Here is a 21978-nt window from a genome sequence, read left to right on the forward strand (position 1 = left end):
CCGTCTGGCAGGTCTGTGTGACTCCTGGTTCTGCTTCATGTCTTTCCTGCATCTCAACATGTTTGAATGTGTGATGCTGAAGCTTGTGCTTGTCATTAGTTGCTTTTAATGACATGCCTCCATGCTGTCTGCTCTTTGAATTGGTCCATTGTGGCTTTCCTATAGTGGCTTCCCCTTAAATAGAGGCTATCCCGCATCTGCCCCCAGCTTGTTTTCCTGCTAACTGAGGGGAGTGGGGGGGGGGGGGTGGTTGAGAAAACCCAGAAGGTTTGTCACTGAAAAATGGGTGAAGGGCCGAACTGCGAGGAGGGAGAGAGGGAAAAGTGGGAGGAGATGCAGCGGGGGAGTAAGGGGAGAATGAAAATGGATATAAAATTACTTACTGGCAAAACTGAAGTACGGCAGCAGCTGTTTGGATGTAGCGTTAGTCATCGGGCCCCCTTCAGCCCCTGTACCCCCCCTCCTCTCCTGTTCTTACTCTCATGAGGGTGTTGTGAATAGCTCCTGAAATAGAGGCCACTGAAGCGTAGAGAGAAATGTGAAAGCTGGTGCAGACAGAGGGTGTGTGTGTGTGTGAGAGTGTGTGAGTGTGTGTGTGTGTGTGTGTGTGTGTGTGAGCAATGTGATATGGTGCCAGTGGGAGAACTGTGTTCACACAGAAAGCCATGGAGTGAAAGAAAGGAGTAAGAAATGGTGGCGGGAGGGAGGCAAGGCCACAAAAAAGATAAGTGAGAGAGAGAGAGAGAGAGAGAGAGAGAGAGAGAGAGAGAGAGAGAGAGAGAGAGAGAGAGAGAGGGAGGGAGGGAGGGAGGGGAGGAGTATTGCTGGGAGTGCAGGCTTGCTGAGACAGAGAGTCTAAATCTGAGAGAGGAAGAAAGCTGGTCAGGCTGGACTGCTGTTATTTTTCCTGCCACACATATAAATATCCTCCACTAAGAGTGACAGATCTTTTTTGAATGTTTATTGTTCTTTTCACTCAGGTTCATTCTGGATTTTTTTAAAACCGTCTTTTTACACAGCTGAAATTTTCTCTCCTGAACTTTCCTGAGGACTTACTTTTCCCCATTTCTGGACATATCTGCTGTTATTTGTGGCTGTGGAGTCCTCTGTGTGGGGCCACTGGTGACTTCTGAAATGTGGTTTGGGAAGGAGCTGCTTATTCTTGGTGAGTCTATCAATGAGAGCATGATGTGTGCGAGTGTGTGAGGGTGTGTGAAGACACAGAAATAGAAAAAGAAGCACAGGGAAGTTTAGAAATGTTCCAGTACATCCTCTTTTTGTGACACAGTCTTACTTTTGGTGAAAATTCAAAATCCATAGAGACAAAAAGTTTTCGTACGTCCTTTTGCAACAGTAGCGTCCTTTTAAAGAGTAAAACATGTAGAAAGCCATATGTTGTGGATTTGGTTGTTTTCACTTGTCCATATGAGGAACATCGGTCCCATCCTGAGCGCTGACCTGATGCTGTGGTTGTGGATGGAGGTCAGGCTGCTGTGTAATAAAAACCTCTGTCACCACCGGTTGGGCCAGTGTGAGCATTTCAGAGGGAAAATGAAATACAGAAAGAAAAAGAAAAAAAACCCGGGAGCACTGAATGAATGGTAGCATCATGCAGATGCCTCAGTGAGTCACAGCAGGAAGTCTTTTAGCCTCCATTAAATGAAACCTTGCCAGGGCAAAGGTGGCACACGACTGCGGTGATGCTGGTGTTGCTACAGTTCACAGTGAGCATGGAAACAATGACATTTCAGCTTCAAAGGGCATCAGGGTGCATTATAGGGCACACACTCACATTGCGGTAAATACTATCCTCCTTTACTTGCACTCTTTAAATTATTTTGTACTGCATTTTTGCCCATACTTTATTACTTTTGTGTTTTACCTTATAATGTCATGTTCTTTATTGGTTTAAAAATCAAAACTATGAGTTCTCCAATATTTCAATTAGTGTTGAGACCTTTTCATGAGTATCTTTGTTTTCAATAATCTTATTATTTCAACAGAATATTCCTGATTTATTTCTAAATTTCTTTACAAAAACAAATTGTCATTGTGTTATTTTTATATACTTTAGTGTTTATCAAGGAAATGTGATTTAACACTGACAGAAAATCAGTTGAATGCCTGCTATTGATGCTGCAATCAGATGCAAGTGAAAGTAACTAAAACTGTAGAGAACAGAAAATTCCCCAGAGGGAAATTCTAAGAAGAGCACTTTGTCACAGTACTTGATGAAGCAACGTCGCAGTAGCTACAGTTGCGTATACATTTCCACTCACTGTTCCACCTCTTGTGATTATTAAGACTACTCGTAGTGAAAAAAACTCAAAAAGTGGGAAAAGAAATCCAAATATTTTATCGGTTTTCAGTTTTGTGGCCTAAAGGTTCAGTGCAGCTCTCACCAAACTTTTTTCCACCGCAAATCTCCCAGAAATCCACTGTTTTCACTGAAAAGCGCCAAGACACGACAGTTCATATATCTTCTCCAGTGCCTCATCCAGCTGAAGGCTGTGGGCTGAGCGTGGGCGGCATCGACCCCGGACGGGCTGCCGGGCCGTCATTCAGACAGACAACCTCACACTGACCCCAGTGAGCCAGCAGCAGCCTGCAGAGGCTCTTTACACCTGACATTAACACACATCTGCAGGAAACTCTCACACACACAGGAAGAACATGCAAACTACACACAGAAAGGTTAAAAAACAACTGATCTAACGCTCTTTACAATGACGCCACTGTGCTGCTCTCCTCGGTCGGCACAATGCAATCAGTGATCTGAAGCCTCCTCTGCTGAGTTTCTCACGTCAGTTCGTCTTAGAAGCTGGGTATAATTGAAATATTGAATTTGTCCTAACTCCCTAAACAGGATGAATTATTCTTGGAAAAAAAAAAAAACATCAGGTGAGAAAATTTAAGTCGAACAAGATGCTTCTTTTCTCACATGAAGTGTGAAGATGTAAAAAAACCAAAAAAAAACACCATCAGTTTCAGGCATATTGATGTGACATGTTTGCAGCATGGCACATTTATCCACCATATTACACTTGAGCTCTAAATCCTCTGAAGAGATGACAAAAAAAAGCTTTTCATTAATCAGAGTAAGAATCGACTGTGGCTTGTTACATAACAGAGTCCAGATGGAAAAAGCTTCAGAGTTAATAATCAACTATCTGTCACCAAACGTCAAAAATAGCTCTGCACTGAATCAACAGTGAGTAAACACACCGTCAGGAGCACGAGATTCTTCTTCAGTGCTTCAGAAAGTGTTGTCCGATGGGAAGAAAACAGACAACAGGCGCTCGGGTCTTTGCTCCACTGGGCTGTGAAGGCAGAACATTTTCAACATTTTCTTCTGCAGAAGTTAGAGACGGTTTAATAGAACGATGAAGAAACAGACAGCGCTCCGCAGGAAGTGGCGTGTGAGGAAAAAAAGAAACTCAGCACAATATTAGACATGTTCTTACTCTGTTGGCTTTATGGTTTCTGCGTAGAGGCTCACTTTCCCTTCAAATGAGTGGCCTTTTATGACACACTCATTAAGACAGGTGGAGTTTTCCTGGGGTGTTAAAGACCTAATCCTGTTTTCAAAACTCTGTACTCAGCAGAAACAAACACCAATCAATACATCTTAAACAAGACATTTTTAAAGTGCAAAAATGACCAAAGTGACATATTTTACTACATTTTATCCTCAAACTAAGTCGGTCTGAGTCCAAGTTGGGCTGGTGGAGGAGCTTTCTGTGCTGGGTTTGCATGTTCTCCCTTTGCATGGATTTTATCCCAAAGTCCCACATCTGAGGCAGACTGGAGACTCTAGAGCCCATCAGAGTTTCTCTGGCTCTCTGAGTGAAAAATACTGGTGAGAATTAAGCATATACACTGCATTTACCTATAGGTTGTTGAACAGTGATGTCAAAGATAAGGCCCGCGGGTCAGAACCTGAACGCAAGAAACTCCAACCCGGCGAGCAAAAACGACGAAGCACAGAACTCATTAAAAAAATTGGCGTCAAGGTGGAACACACCCCAAATGTTTGCAAGAAGGAAGCAAAAGGAGAAGCACTGACAGCGTTCGCTGTCAGCAATGCAACAGGAAGAGAGAGACAAAGACAAAGACCTCTGCAGCGGTTTCCAAAAGCCGTCCGAGCAGCGCAACAGTGAGAGCAGTGTGGGAGGCGCGCGGCTCCGTCAGCCGTGAGCCGAGCATACAGTTACTCTCTGAATATGCTCAGGCCTTGTGTCTGTCCACAGTTATTTCATCACATAATTGGAGCCGGGCCCACGGTTTCTCACACTCGCCGCTTTCTGTCGGGCTCTGTCTGGATTTCCTGAGGAGCTGCTGTGAGAACGGCGCTCTCGTCACACAACAACAGAGGCCTCATTGTGACGGGGGAGGAGGCGGATGTGGGAATATTAAACGCCATGTGTTTGGGTTCTGTTTTCAGCCTTATCGGTGATTCATCGGTCTGAAAAATGTGACTGACATGTGTCTGCGGTGCTGCGTAACGGGACATGGAGTCACTTCGGGGATTAACGGGAATGACTAAACTAAATCACATTATTTGTGCATTTATTGTAAACATTTGCTCAGAAGCAAGCAGAGATAAGGCAGATGGGAAAGTCATCTGATCTGACAGTCTGATCCACATTAGTTGCTCCATGTTCAGTATGATATGCTGAATATGGGGAGAAACGGAGGACTGTAGTGTGACGTGGGAGGATTTGGGAAAGACTTTTGGTTATTTTAGCAGGATTACTGGAATCATCATTGAAATCTATCATGCTCTGACGCAAAAAACAGTGACGTTTCTTTGATTTACAGTTCGAGAATATGAATTCTCAAGGGGTGAGATTAATAAAAAGTGCAGAAAAAAATGAGAGTGACTTTTAAAAGAAGAACTAAAAGCACGGCTGTCTAGAATGACCAGAAGCAAAAGACGTTTGCATGGCATAACTGATGGAAAGAGGCAATTTCCTACTGGAAGATCAGCTTGGGATTTGAGAAGAAAGCAGAAGAGGGGATGTTATGAATGGATTTAGCTCTCATAGCTTCTGGGGGGAAAATCATGAAGAAGAAGAAAAACACTTGAAAGGGGTGAATGTTTATTAAAACTGAAAAATCTGGACTTGATAGAGTGAAAAAAGTCTTTTTAGCTGGGCAGATGTTTGCAACATTCATGACCAAAAGAATCATTTTTATCACTTTTTACAAAATAAAATTTATTTGGAGCCGCAAAACACATTTAAACACATTTAAAATGAAGGTAACACTTTACTTTAAGCACCCGGTATAACAAATTATAAGTAGTTATAAACGCTCATAAATGATCACAATGGGTTATAACTCACCACACAGCATAGGGTTAGGGTTAGGTCCTGGCATTTATAGCTATAGCTACACATGTTACGTGTTATAATGGCATTATAATGCTTTATAAATGTACTTATAATGTGTCATGTGTTCAAATAAAGTGCTACCAAAATGAAATTAGCGAAGCTGATGTAAAGCTGCCATACATGGACATTTTCTGTGTTTTGTACCAAAAGTTTTAAACTGTAGCTATTCTATTGCAGCTGCCTTTTTATTTAAATAATTCTAATGGTGTTTATCATCATAAATGGTCCTTTGAAAGCATTTTTACGGGTTTCAGCAATTTCATTTTTGACATTTCCGATGATTTTAGCCAATTTCCTTGTTTTTGTTATTAGCTCCATTTAGAATCTTTTTGATATTTTGGCTGTTTTGGCAATCTGTTGCACTTTTTAGCCAAAGAAAAAAAATTGACATTTTGGAAGAAAATATGGTGTGAAAATATTGCTTGTTCTCTTGAGCTGCATGTTGCAGACCTCCTGAACATTCTGTGTCGAGATTGCATGTTCTACCTGTGCTCCAGGTAAAGAAATAGTGAACAGGTGAATCTATGTGTGTGATTGTGTGATGGATTGGTGGTCTGCAGTGTGTAACCTGCCTTGAAATGACAAAAAGGAAACACAGGACAAACTCAGGGGATCTATTGTTATGGTGACGAAGCAGGTTGAAAAAGTAGGACAGACACATGGAAACAATGTTGACCGAGCAACAAAGACACAGACGGACTGAAAGCGCTTATATACAAACCCGGAGGAAGGGCTTGACAAGACACAGGTGGAAACACTTAAATCGTAACGAGGAAGGGCCGAGTCACAAGTCACAAGAGAGCAGATAAAGAGCGCATTTAAACACACCTCGTACATGTAATGCAAACAAACACAAACTCCACCCGAGACGTGAACACAAAAACATGACAAAACCAGGAGAATCAAACCAAACAATTCAGACAGGAAACAAGAAAACTATAAAGGAAATATAACATCAGTCACAAGAAACTTTGGGCCCGTTTACGCAATTTAAAAACACGGAAACAGCAGAAATGCTGGAAAAGATGCCAGGCCACTAGTGGATGGTGGTGATTGTTCTTGTGACGACACCGTGCACGGGCAGAGAGAGCAATGCGCTCCAAACTTTCAACAACAGAGGACACACGGACAGTCATATGAAAAGACGACTGCCGTTATGGTGACTCTCAGCTGTAAAACTAGCAAATTCCAGGAGAGTGTGGACTGGGAGTCATGACGCTGCAGAGACCGAGGCGGAGCGTTTTCAAAAAGTTGTGTCTTCAGTGGCTCCGAGCACTGTTGTCGTGTAAACGGACAACCAAAACGCAACAAAAGTTTTGCATTTTCACTTGAAAAGTGCTGCTGCGGAAACACATAAGGCAGAAAAGTAAAGGCAAAGAAAGGACATATAACTAGAAGTGTGATAAAAAGATCAATACCCCAGGTAAAACTGATGCTGAAAACCACACAAAACAAAATGGAAACACACAATGGTAAGGTAAACAGGTGAAGCTCAAATCGTGAAACGAATTAAAAGCTAAATAAACATCAGGCTTGTTTGTTATCATTTCAATTGAGCGTAATTGAGAATAAATTTGTATGTACATGCATACTTATCCAGAATGAGTTTCACACCCTGGTTTGAAACAGCCGGCAAATGAAATTAATTCCCTGCTGATGTTAGAAATAACATTTTATCGTCAAATACATTAGAAAGTTCAGCCTTGAAGTTTAGTTCTGGGGTAATATGGACGATCACTCTTACCTGTGGCAGTTTAAATCTTCACTAAAATTTTAAAGTGTAGTTATTTACGGGCTTCATCTGGCAAAGTAGCGTGAATCACTCTGAAGGGTTAAAAGATTTTTATCCTCGAGTGATAAAAATTATGGAGAAAAAGAGGGGATACTTCAGCCTTAAATGAAAAAACTCCCACGATTCCCTGCAAATTGCACCCGGTCTGGAGCCCTGAGGAGTAAATTATTGACATTTTGAGAAATAGCTCTCCTCGTGCATATTAGCGAGGGAACTAAATCTCACCAATGCTGCTGCTCCAAAAATTATTATGGTGCTGAATCAATATCTCTACAAAGCCGGCTCGAGTTTCAGCAGGTCAGTGATATATACTGTATGGCAGTCCCGCGGCTTCAGACGGCATCAGTCATGCACTGGGAAAGTGAAGCGAGCTGTTTGAATTGGTGATTTAGAGGTGTTTTACTGCCATATATCACACATCAAGGCTTTCACGGTTTGTTCAAACTTCCTTTCAATAACAGCTGGAGGCTAAAAAATCCATGAGCGCCCCATTAGTCTCTAATCAGCTCAGGAAAGTTTAGAAGAGAATGAGAGTGTTTGCTTTGCTTTACCGTGGAAATGTTGATATTACAAACGTTGTAAGATTGATTGTAACATTACAACAACTTTCTCTCTGTCTCCACAGGATTAGCGTGTTTGCTGGGAAAATGCCAAGGCAACTGTGGCATTGGCTTGTCTAAAGAAGGAAAAAAATGTGTTGGTAAATCCTTCATTTTCTCCTTTCTGTGCGCTGATGGTCACCGGCAGCGGCTCTCGGTTATAAATCACACAAACTTAATGACACACGATGTACCAGAGCTAACCAGGAACAGTACAAGGTTTCTTCCTCTCATAATATTCATCTGTATTGTTTCCTTTTTAGGTATTTCTAGATAACATCCAGAACAAATTGCAATAAAAACAAGAGTTGAAAAAAGGCTTAAATTCTAAGATCACCACATTAATAACAATCAGCTGAAGAAAGCCGGCGGCAGAGGTCCGTAACAGAGGAGAAGTGGACAAAGAAAGAAAAGAGAGAAACAATGATTGTTTAGAATTGAAGTTAATTTACCATTTGGAAAACTTAAACAAACTTAAACACTTAACATCCAGAGTTTGTGATAAAATTATATTTCAAGAAGTGTGAACACAAATCCTTATTTCCCATTTGCATCAAACAAAATCAATTGAAGAGCATAAAAATGACCAAAAACTCAATTAATAGTTTTAACTATCAGCAAAACGAACTTGGATGAAACAGAAGCAATGATCAGTAATACCTGAAAATGGTCGTAGAGCTGCAGAGCTGCTGTCTCCACCTGTCTTTACATCCTGAGTGTTAGCTTTAGCATTGTTTCTGACAGAAGAGCTCTGTCTCTGATGAAGAGCGATTCATAACTAAACCCATTAATTCCATACGAAGCCAGTCTTCCTGACGTTTCAGTGACACTAACATTAAAAGCTGTAGCAGCGTAAATGTATCATTAGCTGTTCTTTACAAGACTTATCTGCTGCTGTCTGCAGATTTAACAGTTTAAACTGTTTATTTTTCTTCATAAATATGTTTTCTACATCTAAATATTCTAGTATTACAAAGCATTGTTTTCTATCTGACGTAATGCAACATTTTCTGGAACTGTGTCACACTGATATGGAACTAAGTTACTTTCCTGAATTCTTGGATGAAGTTATTGCCGAGTGCTACTCAAAAAATTAGATCAAATTAATTGATTAAAACTGCTGGACACACCACAATTAGTGTCCACTTGTTCTGACTGCATGGTGAACTTTTTGGGTTTGAATCTACAGACACAAATGAGTGTGAAGAGAACCCCAGTCTGTGTGGGAATCACTCGCGGTGCTTCAACACATATGGCAGCTACTATTGTCAGTGCATCACCGGGTTCATAAATGAAAGAGGGGGCTTCAACTTCACTGCGTCGGACGGACAGTGCCAAGGTAAGACTGTGTGCGTGTGCGTGTGTGTGTGTACACAAACAATGGCACTGATCCATTTTCCTCTTGTGTTTCTGACAGACATCAACGAGTGTCGAGTAAATCGGAATATCTGTGGCAGCTGGGCTCACTGTACGAACCGGATCGGGGGCTACGACTGCACCTGCAACCTTGGATACGTCAGCATTTCAAATGGACAGTGCAAAGGTGAGGTCCTCTTCAGACTGAACCTGCTTTCTGTGAGACCAGGAGTGTCAAACATAAGGCCCGTGGGCCAGAAGTGGCCCACCAGAGGGTCCACTCAAACCCAAGAGAGAAACTCTGACATTAACTGCAGTGTGATCATTTCTGGATTATGATACTCTTATTTACTGCTCCGGCCCACTTCAGTTTTTGTACTGTATGTTACAAGTGTGTCAAAAGGCGTTGACACACCTTTGTGAAGCCGACTGAATAATTCACACATTCACAGAAAGTGTCAAGTCTTGCGAAAAAGAGAGAAGGAAATAAACGCCTTTGTCAACTTCTGTTTTTTAAAACGCGATTTCTCTTTGTGCCGCTGTGTGCGACCCAGCTCAACTCCCTGAAAGCATTAGAGGAGACATCGCCAAACAACAGAAGCTGCATAAAACAAGTTAAATTCTTGAGGCGAGAGCTCACGCTGTCAGTACGCTGCAGCCATGAGGAGGAAATTAAAGTTAACCGAAGTGCCTCCACTCTGTGCTGCTTATCACCTCATAGGGATTCATCAGCGTCCTGTTTTCCACATGCTGTCTGCTCTTGATTTAAACTCAGGAAAACCAACCTCTGCTGACACATAGCGATGCCAGGCATGTATAAACACTTCGAATCAGAGAAACCCTCTCATAATGTTTATTCAGATTCACCAAGACCGTCATGATGGATGCTAAAACATAGCGCAGCGATGACTCTGGCAGAAGGCACTCGCAATAAATAATGCCACTAATCTCTGTTGTAAAAGTCTAACAGGGCTTGGCTCACGCTGCCTTGTTCAGAGCAACTAACTGGTACAACAGACCAAGTAAGGCTGCAGCAGCGGGTCCATTGATGTATTACATTACTGATAGTTTCAGACAGGAATGGAAGAATGTTTTTTTTTCCCTTCTTGTAGCTTCAACAATCATAGACATCATTAGCAAAATACACAGTTGTTACATAATTGTGACATTACAATCAAATTCTTCCCACGCACCCAATGTATAAAGTATATTTTTCTCCACTTGTGGCTGGTCATGTGTATTAAAGATTTACATATTAATATAAACAAATACACACCATCTGCAAACACTAGATGGTGCTGAATGACAACAGAATACTGCTACAGTATGACCCGAAAACCTCCTCTTCGCTGTATTTGATTGAAATGTCACCACAGAGAAGAAGCTGCGCAGCAGAATTCAAACTCAAAATCATAAAATATGCAACAGTGAAGAGAAACAGAGCAGCAGAAAGAGTTCAGGGTGTGAGTGAAACGTGTCAGGGCTGGATCAAAGCAGCTGCAAGTCATGGAGGAAACAAAGAAGATCTAATGGTGTGATAAAAACACGATGGTCAAAGCTGAGGCACAAAAACAGATGATTCATTTAAATGCATCTTACACACCAGTGTGGCTTTTTGTGTTTTATTTCCCTTTTCTGACATTTGTGCTTTACGTGCAGTTATGACCTGTAGTCTGTAAATTACAGTAATTTTTATGTTTGTAACATTTTTATCACTACGATCTGATTCGATAAAACTTTACAGTGAAGCCAAATACAAGAAAATCAAAATCTCTCAAAATGAAATTAATGAGCAGTTTTCCAGATTGGCTTTATTTTTATTCATATCTTATTTTTGTTTGACTTATGCAAATCCAATTTTGGCATCTTCAGATGAGCTAAAACCTTGGAACTTCCCTGTATATCGTTTGCTTCATTATGGACGAGAGTTTTTACTGCTACTAGCTTCATTACGTGTCATCATGTCATTGTTAAATAATGCCTGATTAGAGAGTGTCTGTTCAGCATTGATAAGTTGTGATGATCTTATCACACTTTCGTTTTCAACACTAATCAGAGTCAAGTGACGTGATGGTATCATAACTTCAGGTTTTGCTTTTTTCTCATCCAGAGGTGGACTGTGACCGTTTCAGTGCCGACAGCAGCTCTGCTAAGGTGAGTCACAAACACAAAAAATAAGTATAGTGAGCCTTTGTAATGTATTTTTACTCAAAGTTGTTCCTAGTCAGGCACTTTGAGGGCAGACCTCAGGCCAAGTATCCTGCTAAAGAACACCTCAGCTCATTGTGTCTATTGACCAGACCATCCTATGGTCCCCGTAGGGTTTTGTATCAATGAACTTCATTCTAGAGGAAGCTGAATAGTCTCATTATTCTCCGTCTCTCGCTTTGTGTCTCCTTCTCTCTTCCCCAGACTTTTGCCGGCCTGGCAGACATTTTGTCCATGATGAGAAACAGCTGTTTGGCTCTGTCTAATCCGAGCCTTCCCGCTGAAGGGAAGGTTGATGGAGAGGCGCAATTGGAGGTCAGGGGGAAAAAAAAAAAAAAAAAGAAAAATAGCGTAAACACATACTCATAGACACACACACACACACACACACACGGAGGTTCTCAATCCCTATCTGTGTTGTGCATCTTGTGCAGAAACTTTTCACAGCGACTGAAAAGATCCTTGAACCTGGAAGCTTTGGAACAGTGAACATCGGAGAAGACGTGAGTGGGCTGCTCAGTACGGTGGAGAACTCCGTTCGATTCATCGGTCCTCTGCTCAAAGACAACCGGACCAAGTTAGCAACCACAGAGACAGGTAGGAGATCACAGGGGTCCCTGCCGTGGGTGATGGTGATGATGATGATGATGATGAAGGTTTTGCCTTCCTGGAATCATGTGGTAAAATGTTTTGCTTGCTTGAAAAGATGCAGAGATTGCCGTTCAGAAGGGAGAATCACCACCCACTGGACCTCTCGTTCTGGCCGGTGAGCACGCTCGTCTGGACACCGACTGGTCAACAGCAGCCGGGACGGGAGCCTATCCCGGTACAGTTCCTCGTCTCGTCTCTTTTTCAGGCCGTCTTTTCTTGTTTCATCAGTCGTCTGATGATATGCTGCGGGTCTGGTGCAGGTTTTGCTCTGGCTGCCCTGGTGAGCTACAAGAACCTTCACTCCTCACTGAACGGCTTCTTCAAGAGCCTTAAAGATTATGAAAAAGATGGCGTGGACCCCTTCTTTCAAGTCTCCTCCAGAGTTGTGTCCATTGTCGTCTCCAACCCCTCCACCGAGTCTCTGAGCCGACCTGTCAACATCACCCTCAGACATCTGGAGGTAGAGCTTCATCCCGCTCGTTTCGTGAAGACAAAACATGCAGGCGGCTGTTGATGTGTTATCTTTGGTGTCAGTCTCAGGAAATCAACGAGTCGGTTGAGGTGAGCTACATCTGTGCGTACTGGAACGAGGGAGGATTCTGGGCCACAGATGGCTGCCATGAGGACATTTCCAATGCCACGCACACTTCCTGTCTGTGCAAACACCTGAGCAGCTTCGCTGTGCTCATGGCCCTTTATCCCATGGAGGTAAGCTATATTTTAAAAACCCTGGTAGAGATATAAACATGGTGTATTGAAGCACTCCGTCCTCCACTGTTCCTCATGCAGAATGTCTCCAGAAGGAAAACTTAAAGACTGATTGATACATGGTCACTGATTTTATTCAGTGGTTTCTTGTGGCTACCCATGCATATATATATATATATATATATATATATATATATATATATATATATATATATATATATATATATATATATATATATATATATATATATATATATATGTGTGTGTAAATATATGGGTACCATGAATGGGCTTAACAGAATGAATTTCTGTTCTTGATTTTGAACAATCGATGAGCCAGATTCTCTTCTTCCTTGTACTTTTTAAAATTTTGTAGTCAGTGTTTATTTGGGGCATAAAAGCCCCAAAGGAGCAGCTGTTGTAAGTGCATGACCTTGCTGCGGCGGGTTGGTGTTTTCAAAAATGGAGCATGAAAGTGAATCAAACCACATGATTGTGTGAAAAGTTTTGGGCATTTCCTCTCTGTTTAACCGTTTAATGTTCCAATAACTCTGTCTGAGTGATTATCTTCTGGACATATGGTGTGATCTGCCTCTTATGAAACTTAATCTTCAACACAAGCTGATCTGGAAAAGAAGCAGCAGTTTCCTTACTTTCCATTGCTCATGTCAGGATTTCATTCCTCTTCCTCTCCCAGCCAAACTTTGGGCTCCAGCTGGTGACGAAGATCGGCCTGACCCTGTCCCTGCTGTGCCTCATCGTTTGCATCCTGACCTTCAAGTTCTGCCGCTCCATTCAGGGGACCCGCACCACCATCCACCTGCACCTCTGCATCTGCCTCTTCATGGCCGACCTCATCTTCCTGGTCGGCATTTCACAAACTAAACCTGAGGTGAGGTTAAAAACACATTTACCACCAGTATCAGACAGGATAGCTAATAGGAGAGTGATTAAAGGATTGCAGTTAACTGTTCAATAAAACATGAGTTTTGAGGTTTGTCTTTTTAAGGATATTTCTATTTCTATACGTTACTGGTTTCAAACTCATTCCCTTCAGTGCGGTGTAATCTAGAACCCATTAAACGACTAAAAAGTCAGACGTGTCATTTAGTTCTGCTCTCCTGCTCCAATGTGGTATTTATATAAAATAAATGCAAAATATGACTTAGTAGACCTCGAAGGTGCATGTTTGAAAGTACATACTGTGATTTACTATTTTGTTTTCAATAAAAAGGTTGAACAACCACACATGAACAGAAGTAGTTGTAGTTGTTGCATTGGTAGAATAAAAAGCAGAAGTTGTTCACAACTTTGTGAGCTTTTTTTTTCATTTCAACAGAGAAATGTGAAATTTCATTTTAACACTGTCCGTTTTAAAGAGGACCCCAAAGATGCAATAAATTGCCTCATAAAAGTTTTACTGATCGTTTTAAAACATCCACATTTACAAACAGCACCAATGCCACAGGCAGCAGGAACTCATGACGTGTATTGGTTAGTTGCTTACATGTCCAGTCAGTAAGGAACGGTGGCCAGACCATGTAATCACTGCAGATGACTCTGATTTTCCTGTAAGCTTACTACAAACAGAGGTTAGTTATTAACTTAGAAAGGCTCTCTTCATGTTAAATTTGGGGCATTCCTGCAGCCTTGTGGTTTTTCCTGAGGCAAAAAAAGCAGAGAAAGAAAACATGTACATTTGCACAGATAGCACTCCTGACACTGATTATAGTGGAACAGAACCACACCGCATTCACATTAGGGAAGTAGGTTTATGAAGAACAGTCTAAAATTAACCCAAATTACAAAGTACTCTGACTCAGTTGAAGGAAAACGCTTGCTGAGTAAGTTTTTCTTTTTTTTTATTGTGATTTTATTCATCGCGGCATTTGAAGCAAAATGAGCTTCGCTGCAGGACTGAACATTTTGACTCAAATCCTTAGAAAGGATGACAACATAAGAACAGAACATATTAACGGACGTCCCTCCGTCCATCTACTAAACTGTTTGATCCAGTTTTGGATTGTTGGATGCTGGAGCTGATCCCGAAGGCAGGATACACACTGGACTGGTCAGCAGTTCATCACACACAAATACAGACAGACTGACTTCACAAACTGGCCTTCAGGCAATTTGGAGACACCAATTAATTCCAAACGCATGTTTGTGAACTGATGAGACGAATCCAGGTTACGAAGAGAAAACCCAGTGCAACACCATTCCAGTGAAGGCTGGAGGCCTGCCTGAGACAAAATGAGGCCCACCCATATGATCTGAGCTCAATTCAATGCATAAATGGACTCAGCTCTCATCTGGCTTAGCGAACATTAAAGGGATACTTCAACATTTTGGCAAATTGGCCCATTTAGCGCAATTCCTTAGTCATTTCGAACAGCATACTTACTTTTTTTGTGAGGGCGAGCTGTTTATTCAGAAGTGAGTCGGGGAAGGTTTTCGGGAAGGACACAATGGAAGTGAATGGTATTTTTGCTTCCCCTCGTCAAACTCATCAAATACACAATCTAACAACCCCAAAACACTTTGGTGGACATAATCCGCACATTCACTACGCTGTGGAACACCAACAAATAATATTGTATGACACTGAAGCAAATACTGGGAACTACTTATTCTTTTGAAATCACTACGCCCATACGCCATGTTTAGTAAGTAGTTCCGTCTTAGCAATCTTTGCATAAACAACTCAATCTGGTAATTTTGCATTAATATTGCACAGTGTAGTGAATGTGCGGATTATAACGTGTCCACAAAAGTGTTTTGGGGTTGTTGGATTGTGTATTTGATGAGTTTGACAAGGGGGAACAAAAATACCGTTCACCTCCATTGTGTCCGTCCCGAAAACCTTCCCCCACTCACCTCTGAATAAACAATAGCTCGCCCTCACCAAAAAAGTAAGTATGCTGTTCGAAATGACTAAGGAATTGTGCTAAATGGGCCAATATGTCAAAATGTTGAAGTATCCCTTTAACATATAAATGTATAAAGTTAGCAGTGTTGACCTCTTCTTCATGTGTTACCTCCACATGTTGTGTTCCATTCCAGGGTGGCTGCAGGCTGGTGGCAGGGCTGCTTCACTTCTTCTTTTTGGGCATGTTCACCTGGATGCTGTTAGAGGGGGTGCAGCTGTACCGGATGGTGGTCCTGGTGTTCAACGCCACCATCCGGCCCCTCTACCTTTATGTGACCGGCTATGGGATACCTCTGATCGTCGTCATTCTGTCGGCCAGCATCAGACCGAAGGGATACGGCACCGAGCTGTAGTAAGTATGAGAAGGAGGAGGTGAAATTGGAATAAATCTTGAAAATTAACTGATATAAGGCAGAAAAGAGTGAAATTTTGTGCAGGAGTGTCTACACACTCTCCAGCATGATACCAATGACATCAGTGCGTTACATACTGTTTCAGTTATCTATCTCAATGACGTGGGGAACACCCTCATATAAACATGTGTTTTCTTTCTTCCGAACGTAGCTGCTGGCTGTCATTGCAAGACGGCCTCATCTGGAGCTTCTTTGGACCGGTGTGCATCATCATCCTCCTCAATGTCGTCTTCTTCATCGTCACTGTCTGGAAGCTCGCCCAGAAGTTCACCAGCCTAAACCCGGATCTCTCCAAGCTGCACAAAATCAGGTGAGTCTGTGTTTATATGAGAGTGTGCCACATGTGAGGCTTTCAGTAATGCATGGAGTGACGACGTCTCCACTGCACAAACCAGCTCAATGATCAAATGTATCTGGATCTAAAAGCTGCTTTCTGATGGAAAGAATGTGAGAGCTTGAAGGGGGAAAAATGTTGGGAATGTTTACATAGCGCTGACCCCGTGCTCTGATGAACAACCCCCTGGGTGCATCCCCCTGAACCCGCTCCTCCACAATATGCTAATTCTTTCTTTGCACTCTTTTGCAAAAAATCTGCAGCTGCAAAACATATCTGATCTCAAATGAAAAAAACAAAGTGTCTCTTCTTGCAATTCATCAGTCAGGGATGTTTAAGTTAGTCAGGGAAGAGCAGAACTTGAGCTTCTTGTGGTAAAAGCTCTGCAAGCAAAAGGGTTTTTCCTAGGAAAAAATAAAGACTTTGGTAGAGTTCAGTGAGAGGAAAGATGTCCACATTTCATATCTGAATGGTGCGTTTTGTAAAGGCAATCCACAGTTTCTGCAGAACCGATGAAAACTTGATTTAATTGTACAGAGAAACATAAAGGAAACATCAATGGAAATTAAATTTTCAAAAGGGCACCGACAGTAAACACTGCCTGAAATCAATGTACAAGCCCTGGAGTTAATCTTGTATATTTATCTGCTGCCTTTGGCCTTTTTCCTTCAGCATGTTTTTGTTTGAAAAAAAGGGAGATTAAATTCTCTTTCGCTGCTTTGCCAACTCCCCCAGTGTTTTCTTCTTTGGGGGGGTTTCCAGACAGTGGGCGCTGAATCATGCACGTCTGGGTTTGAACATTCGTTATCTTTTACTGACTGTCGTATCTCCTCCTCTGTTTTTCCCCTCTGCAGAGCTTTCACAGTGACAGCAGTGGCCCAGATGTGCATCCTGGGTCTGATGTGGGTTTTCGGGGCCTTCTTGTTTCAGAAGGACGCCATAGTGGTTCCATATATTTTCACCATCCTCAACAGCCTGCAGGGGGCGCTGGTTTTCATCATGCACTGCCTGCTGTCCAAACAGGTAAGACTCAGAGGCTCTGCGTGAGTCTGAAGCTCAGGGTGAGCATCAGGCATGACCCTACCAGACAGAAACAAACAGGGAAATATACAAGAGAGCGGGAAAATTGTGGCTAAAGTTAGAAGAAAAGGGAAAATGCCGTGCTTGGTTGTTTCTGATGTTTTGCTGCCCTCTGCAGGTGAGAGACGAGTACGCCCATTTCCTCTCGTGCATCTGCACACCAGAGAAGAAGAGATACTCAGACTTCAGCAGCACCAACCCCTCCAGCTCTCAGTCACGAGTAAGCAAAGACTGATATATCACTCACTGTTATTTAACGTGCGGAAATACACACAACCAGAGGCGGAGCGTGGGTCTCAGTACAGAGGGGGCGGAGCATTCTCCACGGGCCCTTATGATAGTAATTTTACCATTCAAACAATCCCTCATGCTACCATCAAACAACACACTAATGCTCACTTTTATTGAGTCAAGCAAACCTATATGCCTCAGAAAGCAGAATAAAGTCACAAACCAGTTCACAAACTTGTTCTGAAAAACAAATACACATACGCACACACACACACACACACACACACACACACACACACACACACACACACACACACAGATACACACAACAGGTGACAGGTGACCGGTGTCACTCTCGGAGCGTCCGCTGTCCATGGTGCTGAAAAGTCAGATTAAAAACTCACTGGCTAAATCTGGACCATCTTTGATACAGCTTAAATATAAAATGAACACAGCAGGTCTAAAATTACACAATCTATTCAGATAGATATAGACACAGCTATATCTTCTGGAATTCACTATATTAGAAAAAAAAAATAGACTCAGCGGTCTGTTATAGTTGAAAGCAACACAAGGGACATTCAAATATCCAGGTGTTTAAGACCACAGCATTCTGATAAAGATAATATTTTTGAAGGTTTCACTGACTCACCAATGGCTCCGATGTTAGGTTTTGGGTAGTACCGCTAGCAGCTAGCATAGTGTTTAGCATACTGTTTAACTTCCCTCCAAAGAGTTCAGATCAAGTGCAAAGAAAAAACTCGTTCATGCCGCACAGCCAATCAGTGCTGGCTTACAGCTCTGATGCATTCATGGACAGTCGTAATGTAAGAATTGGCAAATTGAAGCCCACAATCATATGCGTATACCTTCTTGCGCACACGGTACATTTTATTATAATAATTTGTTTACGAGTAAATGTGAACACATCACATGAAACGGGGCCCAATGACCTTGTGGGCCCTGGGGCGACCGCCCCCTTGCCCCCACTCTGGCTTCGCCACAGCACACAACACAGTCGAATATAGTGAAGAATTCCACAATTTTGAGCGTTGATGAGGATCCAGTCCGACAAGATGGAGTTATTTTACCAAGCTCATCTGCAATTGGGTGCTTTATTCTAGTGGTTCTCCAGTAAGGATTCTGCCCTTCAGGGTCAGCAGGTAAATCTGAGAGAAGGGAAAGAAGAAAGCGCTGAAGCACAATGCTCTTTACAAATATCAATATTTTATTTGCTGTGAAAACTCAAGCCAAAGCCAAGCTGAGTTTTATTTAGAACTTCAAACTCTAATAACTTATTCTTTCAGTTCAACAATGAAAGATTGTTTTCTGGTTCACTTCACTTCATTTAATGTTTCAGGTAGTGTTTGTAGCAATGATTGTCACATAAACAGATTGGAAAATAATGATAATAATAAAAAAAAAATGAAAATCTGACTTGATTTAATTTAGAATACGACATTTTCAAAGCTCTGTATTGCAGTTTTAGCCTAACATTTCCTTTTTTTCTGATGGTTTGTGTTTCCTCAGGGCTCTCGGAGTGGACAGCTCACCGGAGAATCCCAAATATGAAAAGCTTCAGCATTTCCTGTCCCCCAGAGACAAACTTTCTCACCTTTTAGCTAACTGTAGCTTTGTTGGTCCAGCTTTCAAAGGTCTGAATCTTTTTTTTTTTTATCTGACTGCATCCCAAAGATCACGGGGACTGTTATAATTAGATTTGCACATGACAAAGAGAATGAGAGCAGGTCTCAGAAATTGCCTGCTCATTGCTTCTGTACGTTTGTGGGAGAGGATGTGTCTGCCAGCAGTCGGCCTCACTGTAGCATTTTAAGACAATTTTAGGCTCTTCAAAGAATATGAAGTTGTTTACCACTGCACTAAGTGATTGCAAATGAATTCTTTGAGAGTTTTTTTTAGATAACTTTCAAATTGGAAAAGAAGTAAAAATGCATTTCTCTCACACACGCAGCTATTCTACTCTTTCAGATCTTTTAAACAAAAGACATTCACTGTTTTGAGCCTGTAAAGTTAGTTGAGATGAAATATCGCTTTTTGGTACTTGGAAGGCTGCAAGTTTAAACTTTTGTTCCATTGTGTATGTGATGTATTTAATGCTTCGCTCCAGCAGTGGGATCTCGGGCCTTTTATAGTCTAATAAAGTGACTGGGACCAAATTTTTCTGCAGCTCTAAAAGGACCCCCATAAAAAAAAATTCTAATAAACCCATTGCATTATTAGTCATAAAGTCAATGACATTTACCTCATTATTTCTTTGTTTCACCACATCATGTCCATTAGATTAAGTTGCATAACCATCGATGGACTTTTACAGCAGGTAGGAAGAAGCCCACTGTTAAAAACGCTGATTCAGGAGCTCGATAAGTGAAGGTGATCAGTCCGAGAAGCTCATCAGGTCGTCCAGAACATATCACAATTCCATAAGCTGTACTCCCACAAGACTGATATCAATGTATTTATTCATGTCGGCTGCAAAAACATGAGCACGGGGAAACTGCTTGCACTGTATTTTATGTCAGAGTTTAATGAAGAAATAAATCTTCTATGAAAGTTTTTTTGTTCTGTATTTAACAGTATGCCCTGGAGGGGAAACAAGAAACAAACTGACTGAAGATTGAAATTATCCATGAAGTGCCTCTGAGTTTCCTTTTGTGTCCGTGTCGGCTCCTTCAAGGCTTTTACGTTTTATTCCGAACAAAATAAGTGATTTCTTTTTTCAAAATCACTTGTGGCTGTGAGACTTTACCTTGGTGTACTGTTTAGCTCTGCCTTTGTTTTTACTGGTGTATGTGAAAGTTTCTTTTTTTTTAAACTCTTAAAACAATAAGCCAAAAGAAAAAAAAAAAATCAGGTTCATAATGACCTTCTGGGCAGTTCAGTAAAGCAGACCCACCCATCTGATGAGTCGGCAGCTTCCTGCAATCAGGCAGTGTTTATGGGGGAGATTTTCACTGTGTTAATTGTTTCTGGTAAAACCGTTAGCCTGAGCTTCCACATCTCTGTCGATCTGAAGCCACCTCACCGATGAAAACGGGGATCTGTTTCTCCTTTTGTGTCGTGAACAGTCAGATTGCTCGGTGGTCTTGATGTGACTGGGAACAAACTTTTCACTTCCTGCAGGGATTCGAACCAGCATCCATCTGACAATAAGCTCCCTTTGCGAACTCAAACTCCCCCTGAAATGAGAATTTCCTCAGTAATGGGATCGGTGCAGACATAAATTTATTTTTTTTTATTGCACTTTTCTGTAGTAAAAAGGATGATCTTCTTTCACACAGTGCTTGTAATCTGGATGAAAACCTGGGAACGAGTCTCACCTACAGAACCACAACAGTTTGACATGCTTTTTCATTTTAATATAGTTTTTTTTTAATATATATGTATATATATATATATATATATATATATATATATATATATATATATATATATATATATATATATATATATATATATATATATTATAATCCATGGTCAATTGTACAATAAATAAAAGAAAGATGGAACACGCTTTTGAAGAAATTTGAGGATTATAAGTCAAATTGCTGTGAATCGATCTGAGTTCTAGATTCTCTTTTTTCAAAACCTTCACTTTGATCAATCTTTATGTTAATTTTAAAAACAAAACTGTTCAATGATTCGTAAGTGTGACTACGACCAGCAAACCTTTTGTTTTATTCCATTGGTGAAAAATGTGTTTTTATGTATATAAAAAAAAAAAAGGCGACATGTGTTGTGGAGCTTTTGTGAATGTAAGAAGAATCAATGTTGATAGAATATACTATAGTTTTATAAACTTATTTTTTTCTGAGTATGTTTTGTTGTATGTTACTCGGTACTGTTTTCTTTAAAGAATATGCAGCACAAAATTTTATTAAAGTTTCTACTTCAAGAAAAAAATAAAGTCTCAAGTGTGGTATTTATATACATTGACAGAAACATGCTTTAAATTTTCTATTCATTCATTTTTTTCTTCTTCATTTTGACAATAAATGACTCATCTGAGTTTACCTACTCTGTAAAGAACAGACACCAAGAAGTGATGAAAGACCTGCTGCGTCACAGCTTTATAACAAATGATGGCCTTCGGTCATATTTCTGTTGAGAGATGAGTAAATCATCTGCAAACTACTACGCCTAATTATTGGTGGAAACATGAGGCAGACCTCAGAAATGCAGAAACCCAGACTGACGACTCATATGTGTGGTCTGGATTTTCTGTGTTTTGAAAAACAAATGGGTTTAAGAATGTTCTTTTGC

General features: G+C 41.2%; 1 protein-coding gene across 2 annotated transcripts; it reads left to right on the forward strand.

The window, feature by feature from the left end:
* The first annotated feature begins 850 nt into the window (after positions 1–850).
* LOC115390506 (CD97 antigen-like) lies at positions 851–21058 on the forward strand. Of its 2 annotated transcripts, XM_030094395.1 has the most exons (16): positions 851–1165; positions 7814–7888; positions 8977–9126; positions 9205–9330; positions 11254–11297; positions 11556–11666; positions 11786–11948; positions 12058–12177; positions 12263–12462; positions 12537–12710; positions 13408–13602; positions 15774–15991; positions 16204–16362; positions 17241–17409; positions 17585–17686; positions 19228–21058. In XM_030094395.1, the coding sequence occupies exons 1-16, from the start codon at positions 1135–1137 to the stop codon at positions 19267–19269; spliced, it is 2079 nt and encodes a 692-aa protein (XP_029950255.1). In that variant the 5' UTR covers positions 851–1134; the 3' UTR covers positions 19270–21058. The 2 variants fall into 2 exon arrangements, with proteins under 2 accessions (XP_029950255.1, XP_029950256.1); XM_030094396.1 differs by lacking the exon at positions 851–1165 and having other exon boundaries at positions 7864–7884.
* Positions 21059–21978: the final 920 nt, after the last annotated feature.

This window comes from Salarias fasciatus, chromosome 6 (assembly GCF_902148845.1).
Source record: "Salarias fasciatus chromosome 6, fSalaFa1.1, whole genome shotgun sequence".
NCBI classification, from domain to species: Eukaryota; Metazoa; Chordata; class Actinopteri; order Blenniiformes; family Blenniidae; genus Salarias; species Salarias fasciatus.

What these genes read in the sequence shown, in the direction of transcription:
- LOC115390506 (XM_030094395.1), top strand. Translation starts at nt 1,135, where the DNA reads ATGTGGTTTGGGAAGGAGCTGCTTATTCTTG. An exon ending in AGAAGGAAAAAAATGTGTTG is followed by an intron (nt 7,889 to 8,976) that starts GTAAATCCTTCA and finishes TTGAATCTACAG; the next exon opens with ACACAAATGAGTGTGAAGAG. An exon ending in ATGGAGAGGCGCAATTGGAG is followed by an intron (nt 11,667 to 11,785) that starts GTCAGGGGGAAA and finishes CATCTTGTGCAG; the next exon opens with AAACTTTTCACAGCGACTGA.